The sequence below is a fragment of the Antechinus flavipes genome, chromosome 1, assembly GCF_016432865.1.
Source record: "Antechinus flavipes isolate AdamAnt ecotype Samford, QLD, Australia chromosome 1, AdamAnt_v2, whole genome shotgun sequence".
Lineage (NCBI taxonomy): Eukaryota > Metazoa > Chordata > Mammalia > Dasyuromorphia > Dasyuridae > Antechinus > Antechinus flavipes.
This window is the reverse complement of record NC_067398.1, coordinates 382,164,497-382,178,951: the sequence shown is the minus strand read 5'-3', so window position 1 is coordinate 382,178,951 and position 14,455 is coordinate 382,164,497. Positions and strand designations below refer to the sequence as shown.

General features: G+C 34.9%; 1 protein-coding gene across 2 annotated transcripts in view; it reads left to right on the top strand.

Annotated features, from left to right (window-relative positions):
• Nucleotides 1-14,455, top strand: part of SLC12A7 (solute carrier family 12 member 7) — a 290,856-nt gene that overhangs the window by 233,104 nt on the left and 43,297 nt on the right. For both annotated transcript variants that reach the window (XM_051969803.1, XM_051969802.1), the window contains exons 8-12: nt 289-500; nt 1,215-1,382; nt 10,266-10,364; nt 10,937-10,994; nt 11,685-11,859. In XM_051969803.1, the coding sequence (XP_051825763.1) occupies nt 289-500; nt 1,215-1,382; nt 10,266-10,364; nt 10,937-10,994; nt 11,685-11,859 (712 nt within the window). The remainder of the gene's footprint in view (nt 1-288; nt 501-1,214; nt 1,383-10,265; nt 10,365-10,936; nt 10,995-11,684; nt 11,860-14,455) is intronic.

Below are 14,455 nucleotides of genomic sequence, written 5' to 3'. Positions count from 1 at the left end.
TTAAAGTATATTCAATTAGTAGAAAAGGGAGGAAAAGGGGATAAGCACTTTTCCTAGCATCTACTACATTTCAAGCACTATGTTAAGTTTTTTATTTTGATCTTCCTAAACAATCTATTGTTCTCATTTTGTATTTGGGGAAACTTATTATGTGTATGTGTGTGTTTTTGTGTTTGCATGAGACTTATTTGAAATTGGCCATATGATGTATTCTCTATAATTTTGGCCAATTGGAATTAGGAGACAAATTTACTACATGCTCTTTTTACTGGTTTTCATTCTGTTTAGGATTTGTCTTCTTGGGAATCGCACGTTATCGAAACGCGACTTTGATGTCTGTGCTAAAGTCCAACACATAAATTATGAAACAGTGACAACACCTCTCTGGGAGCTCTTCTGCAACAGCTCTAATCTTAATGCCACATGTGATGAATACTTTTCCCAAAACAATGTGACTGAAATTCAGGGAATTCCAGGGATTGCCAGTGGTGTCATACGGGGTATGTTTGATTAACCAAAAAAAAAAAAAAAATTGAGCTAAACTGTTTGGAAAAGGAAAGAAAGGAATGGCTAGAAAGGAAAAAGGAAGGTAAATGGAAAAGCATTGATGATGGATACAAAACACTCCCCTCTTGTGTTTTAAGAATTACCTTTTTTTTTTACATTGAGACATGCTGGTAGCCTCCTCCTTTTATAGACATTGGTTAGGTTTAAAATGGAGAATTTTGATAGAAATCCCATTTCAGAAATGCGCACCTTATCCTTAAACTAAACATTATCATATTTCTTATGTGTTCTTACATGTTTTTTGAATTGACTCCTAAGTGTCCAGTCGACTACTTATTGTAGAGATGAAGAAACAGACTTGGAGATTTTATACACACACACACACACACACACACACACACACACACACACACACACAAATTTCATTGATGGGATCAGATGAAAACTATTTTATGTTGGTATCTTAGAAATCAGTTCAAGATTTGAATTTTTTTTTTAATTTTTAGATCTTTGTTTTTAATTCCTAACTCTTGTTGTACAATGTCCTGCTTAATTTTGTATTATCAAAGGCTTTGGAGCCTTGTGGTTGACAGAATCGATTCTAGGTTATTATTTCATGAAAGTAGTTTTAAGTTATAAGACTCACATTTCCTAAGAGAAATTTTTTTTTTTTTTTTTTTTTTTTTTTTTTTTTTTGCTGTTTACAGAAAATCTGTGGAGTGCTTATGCAGAAAAGGGGGAGTATGTAGAAAAGCAAGGCATACTTTCATCCTCTGTGTCAGAGGAAACAAAAACTAGCGGCCTACCTTATGTATTGACGGACATCATGACCTACTTTACGATGTTAGTAGGAATTTATTTCCCATCGGTGACAGGTAATACAGTCTTTCATTTGGGAGTTTTCTGAGTTTTTTTTTTTTTTAAACCTTTTTTGGGGAAGGGATTGGGCGGAAGAGCTGTTGTGAGGGTACAAAAGTTCCAGTATTCTTTCCATAAAAATAAAGTAGAGCTTTTGTTGAGGACATATATGAGATTAGCAAAAGTGGCTTGAATTCGAGCTTTAGGTCTGGGGAGTTCTTTAAGAAAAAAAGTATTTTTGAAAAATACAATTCCATATTATTGGTTTTCTTTTTGTAATCCTATATATCATATGCATTTAAAAACATTTTGAGAAGGAATCCATAGATTTTACCAGACTGCCATATAGGTCCAAGCCACAGAAAAGTTAAGCATCCATGGATGGACTAGGTGATTTCAAAAGTAACTATACTTCTGCAATAGTTTGTATGAAAGCCTCAGAATCCAGAAAACTTGGGGAAGTTAAGAAAAATAGCTAGGTAACAGTTATATTTTCTCAAATCTTTTAGGGAAGGGGATCACTTTTAGTGTTGACTTACTGTCTCTGATAAGGCAATTGTGTATTTGATCACAAAAAGTACTGTTTTATCACATGCCCATGGAAATTATTTCTAAAATATAAGATAAATTTTGAAGATAAATCAGAGTTGATTTTATGTTTTAAAAACTTTTATATCTACTATATCACGTAGTTGCTTCTGGAATTAAATTTATTTTCAAGGCAAAGACTGAAAGGGAATTTAGCTACTGATAGCTGAGATGGTCCAAGTTTTCAGCATTGGAACCAACTGTATCTCATCCAAAAGTGTGTTCCACAATGTTTTTCTTCTCATGTCATAAGAACAGAGCATGCTACTCTCAGAGGTCCTTGGTTTCATTTATTTGGGAATGCAGACTAATTTTTTAGAATCCAAAAATTAAAAAAAATAATGAAAAGAGAACCATAGAGAAGATTCTTTCCATGTTCATTGAAGACTATTTTACTTGCATATGATATAACACACAGCAGTTAATCTTGAAAAATTAGTTAAGCTGTAAGCAAATGCACAAACGTTAATTCTTAAGTATTTATGATTTATGACACTGATTTCTGACTCCCAGGATAGTACCTCTGATAGAATGAGCACTGGATTAGGTTTTGTGGAGTTTTTTGTTTTTGTTTTAGCTTTAGGGTGAGTCAACACATTTCCTTACTTCTGCTTAGTTTCCCCATCTATAAAATAGAATAATTGAGCTGAATAATCTTAGCCAGCTTTGCCCTTATAGTTATTAAACTTTTGTGTCTTAGTTTCCTTATCTAAAAATGTGAGAATTGGAATAGATAATTCCTAAAATTCTTTTGAGCACTTTTTTGTATATTCCCACTGCTACTAATCTGGGAATTTTCAGGACTTTGTCATAAATAAAGTCATTGATATTATAGAGTAAATTATTATATAGTCTTTACTTTTTCTAGTTAAAAGCTAGTATTTTTCATTCTAAAATCTTAAGGCAGTTTTATTAAGATCAGCTTCAACTGTATGGGATTGGGAATAGTAATCTAGCTTTTTAGAGGAATATTTTGAAAATTCTAAGTGGGGATTTCCCATGTAGGAATTCCCACCACTAATGTAGCTCTCTGACCTTTGAGTATTAAGGAATAGTATAAATAGTAAAGCACTTATTTTATATTTTTTTCAAAATTCTTAAATCCATAGTTGTTTTCTGGGGGAGGAGATGAAGGGAAGGGAGGGAGAAAAATTTGAAACAGAAGGTTTGGAAGGGTGAATGTTAATAACTATTTTTGCATATATTTTGGGGAAAAAAGCTATTACTTAAAGAAAAAATTAAATCCAGTATAACTTCTCTCTCTGTCTCTCTCCCTCCATCCCCCTGTCTCTCTTTCTCACTCTCTCTCACATATATATGTTTTTGGATTTTTTGAATTTTTATTTGAAATTTTGGGTTCCAAATTATTTCTTCTCCCTCAGATGTTGGTTATCCATATTTTAGGTATTCCTGACTCTGGGGCCAGTGCTCTATCCATTGTATCATCGAGCTGCCCCAAGGCACTTATTTTAGACCCTTCCTCTTCTCATTTCCTGGGAATTGAAAGGGCATATTTTGAGACTAATGTAGTTGAGACAGACTAATGTAATGCTGCAAGAATAGCTCAGCTTTTAATGAGCAATCTGCTTGAGTTCAGTCTGTCAGTACCCACTTCTGGCAAATGATCCTTCATACCTCAGTGTCCATGTGAGATTGGAAAGCTAATCATCTTTATGTATCTTCCTTTTTGTTTTAAAAGCATTTGTTTTAATAGCCGGGGCTCTAGTCAAAGAATACCACTGATTTTCTAAAAGACCAGTTTAGGTAGAGCAGTGGTTGTAGTGCTTCTACTTTGTGGGAACAAACAATGTTCTAAATGGGACATGATGCTATCTTGGTAACATTCAACTCAGCCTCACACTTGTTCCAGATCCTCAGAAGTCTGTGTCATAATCCTCATTTGATACCCCAGCATGACTGCATGTAGAGAGAGATTTAATAGCTTTGAATACATCTTATCTTCCATAAAAGGGTCAGATTAGATGAATAACAACTAAATCCAGTAAAATGATAGTCGGCCTCCACTGGAATTTTGCCAACCTTTTCTGCCTGCCTTTCTCACCACGCAATGGAATCATTCAGAATAGAATCGTGAAACTTCTAATTTAGTGATAAGGAGTCACTCTCAGTGGTCATGTAAAAATAGCTTTAGATGAGCTGCTACTATGGAGCTACTTAGCTACCACCATGTTCCACTAGATCCTCAGTCCAAGTCCAGTCCAAGAAGTAGGGAAGGTTAATCCTCTTTTTTGAACGTGGGGAAGCTATGTATGTCTTGGATTTGGTAACATTCAGTCTTGATGTCATTGGGACAGAAAGTATAACCTTTAGATCCATCCAAATTTTACTTGGTTAAGATAAGTTACTACAAACTGAAGAAAGGAAGTTCTTTATTCTAAGTGAATGCTTTTTCAAATGGCTGAGAATTAACATCTCATATTTGTAGAATGTATTCTACATTTAATTGGGAAACAACCAGATTTTCCTGTTGTATGGCATGAAATCATCTTGGTGAATAAAGGTGGCGAAACTTAAAAAAATAATATATCAGGGTCCTTGCTACCTCACAGCTTATCTGCAGCGTCCTCAAGACCAAAAAATTCCCATTTAACTTAAGACAACCTGCAATATACCAAAACCGTGAGGAGGAAAATCATAATTTATACACACCTATATATGCGTGTGTATGTATTTATATATATTATATAATATGCTGAATATGTCCACACGGATACATATATACATACATAATCTGTGACTAAGAAATCCTTCATTGTCATTGTCTCTTTCTCTTTAAAACAGACTACGTTTTTCCACCACTACCACTACGTTTTTGCTTGTAAGCCTATATCTTTTGCCTTTTGGACTGTCATATTTCAACTCCTTTATGGTGGCAGCATCTTTTTTTTTTTTTTTTTAATTTTTATTTAATAATTACTTTATATTGACACTCGTTTCTGTTCCAATTTTTTTCCCTCCCTCCCTCCACCCCCTCCCCTAGATGGCAAGCAGTCCTTTATATGTTGGATATGTTGCAGTATATCCTAGATACAATATATGTTTGCAGAACCGAACAGTTCTCTTGTTGCATAGGGAGAATTGGATTCAGAAGGTATAAATAACCCGGGAAGAAAAACAAAAATGCAGATAGTTCACATTCGTTTCCCAGTGTTCTTTCTTTGGGTCTAGCTGCTTTTGTCCATCATTTATCAATTGAAACTCAGATCTCTTTGTCAAAGAAATCCCCTTCCATCAAAATATGTCCTCATACAATATCGTTGTCGAAGTGTATAATGATCTCCTGGTTCTGCTCATTTCACTTAGCATTAGTTCATGTAAGTCTCGCCAGTCCTCTCTGTATTCATCCTGCTGGACATTTCTTACAGAACAATAATATTCCATAACATTCATATACCATAATTTACCCAGCCATTCTCCAATTGATGGGCATCCATTCATTTTCCAGTTTTTAGCCACTACAAACAGGGCTGCTACAAACATTTTGGCACATACAGGTCCCTTTCCCTTCTTTAGTATTTCTTTGGGATATAAGCCCAATAGAAACACTGCTGGATCAAAGGGTATGCACAATTTGATAATTTTTTGGGCATAATTCCAGATTGCTCTCCAGAATGGTTGGATTCGTTCACAACTCCACCAACAATGCAATAGTGTCCCAGTTTTCCCGCATCCCCTCCAACATTCATCATTATTTTTTCCTGTCATCTTAGCCAATCTGACAGGTGTGTAGTGGTATCTCAGAGTTGTCTTAATTTGCATTTCTCTGATCAATAATGATTTGGAACACTCTTTCATATGAGTGGTAATAGTTTCAATTTCATCCTCTGAAAATTGTCTGTTCATATCCTTTGACCATTTATCAATTGGAGAATGGCTTGATTTCTTATAAATTTGAGTCAGTTCTCTATATATTTTGGAAATGAGGCCTTTATCAGAACCTTTAACTGTGAAAATGTTTTCCCAGTTTGTTGCTTCCCTTCTAATCTTGTTTGCATTAGTTTTATTTGTACAAAGGCTTTTTAATTTGATGTAATCGAAATTTTCTATTTTGTGATCAGTAATGGTCTCTAGTTCATCTTTGGTCACAAATTTCTTTCTCCTCCACAAGTCTGAGAGATAAAACTATTCTATGTTCCTCTAATTTATTTATAATCTCGTTCTTTATGCCTAGGTCATAGACCCATTTTGATCTTATCTTGGTATATGGTGTTAAGTGTGGGTCCATGCCTAATTTCTGCCATACTAATTTCCAATTATCCCAGCAGTTTTTATCAAATAATGAATTCTTTTCCCAGAAGTTAGGGGCTTTGGGTTTGTCAAACACTAGATTGCTATAATTGACTATTCTGTCTTGTGAACCTAGCCTTTTCCACTGATCCACTAATCTATTTCTTAGCCAATACCAAATGGTTTTGGTGACTGCTGCTTTATAATATAATTTTAGATCAGGTACAGCTAGGCCACCTTCATTTGATTTTTTTTTTCCATTAATTCCCTTGAGATTCTCAACTTTTTATTGTTCCATATGAATTTTGTTGTTATTTTTTCTAGATCAATAAAATATTTTCTTGGAAGTCTGATTGGTATAGCACTAAATAAATAGATTAGTTTAGGGAGTATTGTCATCTTTATTATGTTCGCTCGGCCGATCCAAGAGCACTTAATATTTTTCCAATTATTTAAGTCTGACTTTATTTGTGTGGAGACTTTTTTATAATTTTGCTCATATAGTTCCTGACTTTCCTTTGGTAGATAGATTCCCAAATATTTTATGGTATCAACAGTTATTCTGAATGGAATTTCTCTTTGTATCTCTTGCTGTTGGGTTTTGTTGGTGATATATAAAAATGCTGAGGATTTATGGGGATTTATTTTGTAGCCAGCTACTTTGCTAAAATTATGAATTATTTCCAATAGCTTTTTGGTAGAATCTCTGGCGGAGAGGAGGCTCACAGTTGCATAAGCTCCGCGCTTTCTCTCACTATCCACTTCATTATAAGCCTCTGAACCAATGCTTGACTGAAAAAAACCCACAAATAGTTACCAAGAGAAGCCATCCTTGAGATCCGCCAAGAAAGGTCTGTCTTTACTGGAGGGCTGGGGCGGTTTTAGATCGGGCGCAGGCGGCGGGCAGCGGCAGTGAGAGCACGGGAGCAGACTGGAGAGGGGGTGGGGAGTGATCGCAGCCGTCTCTGCGGGGAGAGCTTCGCTACAGGTTTGGATACTTTGCTCCGGCAGCAAGTCAGCAGCCCAGCAGAGAAGCTAAAAACACCGGGGCTGAAGAATACAACCCCAAACAGCTGGAGTCTCTCAGGACCTGGCCACCCGCCCCACCTCCCCCTCAGTGACTCAGCACGCTCTGGGCTCAGGCACACACAGTACTGCTAGTGCCTCACTGCTGCCCCCTGCAGTCTGTAGAGGAAGCTCGATAACATACCCAACCCGTCCCCCAAAGAAAGACTCCAGTTTTTTCTGTTTTTCTTTGCTAGTTTGTCTCTGATTAATAGACAGAATGAGCAAGAAGCTGAAGAGGACTTTAACCCTTGACAGCTTCTACACAGATAGAGAGCAGACTCTAAATCCTGAGGAGACTAAAAACAGACAGTCCCCAGGTGAATCCCCAAAGGAGGAGATCGTCTGTTCCTCAGCACAGATGAACCTCATAGAAGTGATTAAAAAGGCTCTCTCACAAGGGAGCTAGAAGAAAAATGGGGAAAGCAGAGTGAGGCTTGGCAAAAGGAGAGAGAAGCTTGGGAAAAGGAGAGGGAGGCTTGGCAAAAGAGCCTGGAGAAAGTTAAAGAGAGAGTGGATAAAGAAGTAAAATCCTTGAAAAATAGGATTGGTGAACTGGAAAAGAAAATTGGCGAAATGGAAAAAAATTCCACAGAACAAAAGAACTCAATTGGACAATTAGAAAAAGATTTTAAAAAAGTGAGTGAAGAAAATACTTCACTGAAAATCAGACTTGAACAAGTGGAATTGAATGACTCGAGGAGACAAGAAGAATCAGTCAAGCAAATCCAAAAAAATCAAACAATGGAGAAAAATGTGAAATACCTTCTGGGGAAGACAACAGACCTGGAAAACAGATCCAGGAGAGACAATCTGAGAATCATTGGACTCCCAGAAAAACATGATGAAAAAAAGAGCCTGGACACTATTTTCCAGGAAATTATCAAAGAGAACTGCCCAGAAGTCATAGGAACAGAGGTGGCAGCATCTAAATCTTGTATGATTGATTGTATGACTAATTGATTCTTGCAGTCATTTTTTTTTCTGGCTGATTGAAGTTTCTTTTTCTTTAAACTAGAATCCTTGAATTTGGGATTTTTATTCCTAGATATTTGAATTTTGGAGTTTCAGTAGGTCATCAGTGCATTCTTTTTAGTTTCATTTTGTCCTCTAATTATAATAGGTTTTTTTGGATCACCCATATTTTAATTCTTACCTTAAGTTATTTCTCAGCCAGTGATAGAGTAAGCATTTACTTACAAGATGGATTAAAGAAGGCCATAATGGACTAACTTATTTTCCTTGGGCCCTGGAGACCAATTTTACTATTGTAAGACCAACTATATTCACTTGGAGTTCATAAAGAAATAGGATTCCTTCAATAGAAATGATATTCTAGCAGACATAACTAAGTCAGGACAAAGGGTTGGGTATTGCCCTAGGAGAGGGAAATTTAGAGGGTGGTACCAGTACTTGTAGCCCTAAAGAAACATAGAAACAGTTGTGCATAGTCTAAACAAGAAGTCCATATCATCTTTACCCTGAATCCCTTTTTTTTCTTGTATGTTGCCCAGTAACAGATGAGTTTATAGGGTGTTGGGTTTTCTCCCATAGTGCTCTCTGGCCCTAAGAGCTTTAAGGGAGGTGTGAATTCACAAAGTTACAAAGTTTACTTTTGAAGCTGTCATACTTGTGAACTCCAATGAGTAAATGTCTAAACACAAGCATTGTACTAATTAGTTCTACATAGTACCTTGTTTCAGGTTCTGCCCAAAACATCTTCTTGTAAGATTAGATCAACTCTAATTAGTTAGCAGTTTGTAAAGATTCCAACAATAGGGCTATTGAACTTTTTATTTCATGGACCCCTTCTCATAATATATATGTATAAAGCTACATATATATGAAAGGAAACCAATTATATTTCTCAAAATATATTTTTATTTTTAAGTTCATGGACCTTGCCCAGTTAAGAACTCTTGTACTGATTGATGTATTCTTTGTTATTTTTTTTTTTTTTTTTACTTTTTTATTACTTTGTTACAAGAGCTCAGTTAATTGTGTTTTATGAGAACTAAACAGATTTATTTTCACAAGTGACAGACTTTTAAGTATCCTTTTCTAGAACTTTCTACCAAGAATTCTTTTTTTCCTCAGGCCATTCAGATTATAAAGTAGGAGGCCCTTTTAACAAGACCACACCCAATGATTAGTTAAGCAATTGTTGAGATTTGAGATAAGATTCTGGTGTAGAAGTAAGTACAGTTAACTTTTCCACATTATGATTTTCCTCCCATGGTTTTGTTATATTGCAAGTTATCTTAAGTTAAATGGGAAATTTTTTGGTCTTGAGGAAGCAGCAGATAAGTTGTGAAGTAGCAATGACCCTGAGAAAGTTTACAAATTCAGAAATCCATATAATATATGCATAGTTTTATATAATATCAGCATATTTCATTTTTTGATAATGATTTAGACTTCTCTGATATGAGGGGACGATCAAAACATTTTATGCAGATTTCCTCAGTTACAGGTTTGCCATGTCCCTATCCTCGCAATGCAGAAGGGATGTGTAGCCAGCTCTAAATGTAAGCATTGATGCTTTAAATGAGGGAAGAGAAAGAAATTATCTTTTATTTAAAAGTGTGACTTTGTTTAATGGTCTAATTTTTGTTCAAATTACTACGAAGTTTACCTTAGTTCTGCTTTCCTATATGTGCCTCCATTTTATAGAATGAAAACCAATTTGGTTATTAAAAAACTGATGATATCATGTCTAAGTACCCAGCATCAATAAAAAACCAAAGAATTCCTTTAAAAAAAAAAAAAAAAAAAAAAAAACAAAAGCAAATATTGGAGCAGCCAGGTGGTACAGTGGAGAGAGCATAGGCCCTGGAATCGTGAGGACTGAGTTCAAATTTGGCTTGAGACAGTTGACATTTATTAGCTGTGTGACCCTGAGCAAGTCAATTAACCCAATTGCTTCACCAAAAAACATTTGCATATCTCTCATAGATTTTAAGATAGAATAAAATAACTGGTTTTTGTTTGTGTTTTAGGTATTATGGCAGGTTCAAATCGATCTGGTGATCTAAGGGATGCTCAGAAATCCATCCCTACTGGAACAATTTTGGCAATTGGGACCACATCTTTTATCTGTATCCTTTGGGCAAATATGTTGAGATGTTAAGTGTCTCTGTTCTGGTCTTCTTTTTTGGAATGTCAAATTTCACATCCCAGTTCTCTTAACTAATATTTCTTTTCTAACAACTGTACTGATCCGAATCAGAATGCAGATTTCTTTTTCCAAAAGATTTTCTCTGAAGCCGTGACCATAATTGTTGTTTTTCTAAATATTTGAAGCAAATAGAATTGTTTGTACCAGCAGAAAGTTGTTCAGTAAATTTGGGGAAAAGCAGAATGTTGGGGAGGAGAAAAAGGAAACACACACACACACACACACACACACACACACACACACACACACAAACATAGCTGAAATTCTTTCTTGGGGGTTGGGTAGAATGGGTTTGGAGATAGTCTATATGTTTTTCTGCTGATTGTGATTCTAAGAACATTCCCAATCTTTTGAGGCTATTCTATTTTGTCATACTGTGGGGAGAAATTTGGCAATGCCTCTAAGAAGCCCATAGCTTTGTTAGTTCTTGAATTATTTGAACTTATTTCTTTATATTTGTTGTTAGAATTGTTTCTTAACTTACCAAAATAGATTTGTCCTGCGTTGTCCTTTTTGGAGCTTGTATAGAAGGTGTTATTTTGAGAGATAAGTAAGTTCATTTCAATTTTTAGTTTGTAACATGCAAACTTTGATAGCTTTGATTTCATCAAGTATTTATTTATTTAAATTTATTTAATGTATAATTAAATGTATAATTAAAATGTATTTAAATAAGAAATTGATTTAAAGTTTTAGTAAAATGTTTCTCACCTAAAACATTACTATATACATTGTATATAATGTATAATGTATATTCTGGGAGTGATACATAATTTATTGTATTTTGTGTGAATATATAATTTATAATGTCTATATAACTGTATATTATATATAATAAAATACTGTGTACTATGCTTGTATATATAATATACATCATATATAAAGTCATACTGAATATACCGAATCCTGTTATGCTGTGCATACGTATGTAATATATAGTATACATAATAGTGCTTTATATTCTACATAATACAGAATATATTTTACACATGTAGACATAAAAGAGACTAGTTTAAGTAATCTTCTGTGGTAGAACCCTCAATAATAGTTAGTTTTAAATAATATTTTCTTCATTCTGAATCAAAAATGCTGAATCAAGTTCACATTAGCTCTATTTGTCTGTTAGTAATACCATAAAAAAACCCCCAAAGTGAAAAAAATCAGTGAACTTATTATCTGCTTTTGTTTTAGCAAATCAAAAACCTATTCCTTCTAGTACTCATCTTTTCCTCCTTTTTAGGTTTGGAGAGGCCCTGAATGGAAAACTTGTGATTGGTATGCTGGCCTGGCCATCACCCTGGGTCATTGTCATTGGTTCCTTCTTCTCTACATGTGGGGCTGGCCTACAGAGCTTAACAGGTGCACCTAGGCTCCTGCAGGCTATTGCAAGAGATGGAATTGTGCCTTTCCTTCAGGTGAGGGAAGACAGGTTTTTTTTGTTTTTTTTTTCCTTAACAATTTTTCTCATTAACTTGGGTATGGCAGTCAGCAAATACTTATTAAACAGCAGCTTTGCTGCAGGTACTGTGGTAAGTGCTAATGGCAGAGACAAAAACGGAACAATTCTTGATGGATTGACATTTTCGGAGAGAAACAGAACCATGTGACCATGGAATATGGCCATAAGATTATGCTGATGTCCATCACATGTCCATATGAACACTCGAGAGAAAATAAAAGCTGCCTCCTTTGAGGGTTCATAAGGGAAGAATATAATAGTGGGTAGTGACTTTGGTTTTAAAGAAAGCTACTAGTGACCTTTATATTCTTGTATGACGAATGTTTTCTGCAAAGATGGATTATGGAATGGATTTATCAAAAAGACTATGATCGTTTGATCATTTTATCACTGAGTGGCCAATAAGCTTTTTCCCAAGCCTTTTTTTTGCCTTTTTTTCTTATCTAGACTTAAATCACTTAATGGATATTGCTCAGACAAACTGAGACCTACTTTCAGGGCCATTACAAGTTGTTCTGACCCAAGTTGTCTTGCCACTGGCCACAGTGACTCAGGAAGAGATAGTAAGGCTCTTGCACAGCCCTACCTCACTTAAATCCAATTTACTTGCCAGTCATTACCCTCCCAAAGACATTGGCCTTTTCAAGTGGAAAAGATGTGCAGCAACATCAAAAAGACCTTAAAGACCTTGATCATTTTATCATTATCCTGATTACTTATAATGAGATAATTTTAGTTAGTCAGTTTTTTTGGTCAATTTTTTCTGTCTTTGTATTTTTGTTTGTTTGTTTGTTTGTTTAGGTAGTTACTGACCTGAATCATTTCATATCATTGTAAGATTCAGAGAATGATCTTATAACAAAAAGCAAAGAAATGAATTTCTATTTGTTAATTATTATTAGTCTTTCTTTGTCTTCAGAGGCAACTATGGCTAGACTTAGAGGCAAGAAGATCCAAGTTCAAATCTTGCCTCAGACACTAGTTGTGTGAGGAAGCCACTTTGTTTCTATTTCCTCAGATGGAAATAAGGGTAATATCACCAGCTGCTTCGAAGGGTTGTCAGGATCAAATGAGAGACTCGCTTAGTGCTAAGTAACTGACACATAGTAGGCATCGTGTAAATGCTTATTTCTTTCCTCTCTGAGAGCAGTGCATGTTTTTATAGTGTTTAAAGGATGTGAAGTGATTTGTATACATTTGTTCTAGTTGGTCTAGAAGAAGGGTTCTTAACCTAGAGTATATGAACTTTAAAAAACCATATTTCAACATGATTGGTTTCTTTTGCAATATGTTTTATATATTTGTGAACATTATTCTTTGGAATCATTGGCCTTCACCAGAATATCAAAGTGGGTTTAACATACACACAAAAAGATTTAAATCTAGGATTTTAGTTTTAATGTGCCTTCAAGGTCATCTCATCCAATCATCCACTCCAAAACAACAATCTCCTGAAAAGATCAATAAGCAAAGGATCTATGACTTTTGTCAATGTATTGGGCAGTCTCTGTGTAAAAACTCCCTTTTTAAAGCAGATTGAAACCCCTCCTTCACTTAAAAAAGAAGTCTTAGAAAGTAGCTTCACTTACTCAGTCACCAGTAAGCATCAGAAATGGAAGTTTACCTCAAATGTAAGTCACAGATTGATTCTTTTTTTTTTTTTAACTGAGGCAATTGGGGTTAAGTGACTAGCCCAGGGTCACACAGCTCCTAGATTGATTCTTCCTGCCTCAAAGTCCACACTCTATGCATTTTGTCACACTATCTCTGTCTCGATGATAAAACACAAATATAATTCATTAAAATCCTTAAGATTCTGTGCATATTGTAACATTAGAATCCTGTGAATTATATTTTGAAGAGGTAGTTATCTTGTTTGTTTGGAGATTTTTTCCAGGGACAGAGAATTTATAACTTAACAAGGAAGTCACCTTCCATTTTTGGACAGTTATGTTATTAGGAAACTTATTTTATAAGGAGGCCTTTGGCTTCCTATAACTTCTATTCACCGGCCACTTTACTCACTGACATTATAGAGAGTAAATTGTACCATCTTCTACATGGTAGGCCTTCAAATATTTGAGAACTGCTATCTTGTTCCCCTCTTTATTCTTTAAGCTAAATATATGTTGATTGTTCATCTGTCTTATGATGATGTATGTTGAGACTTGCATTTCACTTATATCTTACATTTCCCTTTCAATGAAAAGTGCCAAAGATGTGTACAGTTTTAAATTATTTTTTAAAAAAGGAAAAAATGGAACCACTGTTTTCTTTTTCTCTATTTGAGATATTTTATAATTTATATGAAATGACAAATTTTTCATACTCTTTCTGAGTGTCTTTATCCCAATCACTAAAGATTGATGTTAGAATTTCTGGTTTGAAAAAATTTTAGGTGGCTGGATTTGCAAATGATGACTACAATGCTTTCAACTTTTAGCAGATGTTTATAACACACTATTTTCTATTGGGCACTTTATTGATCTATGTCTTCATTAGAGTAGGTATTCGTTTAATTGATATAGAATATAATTCTTTCAGGCTTTAAG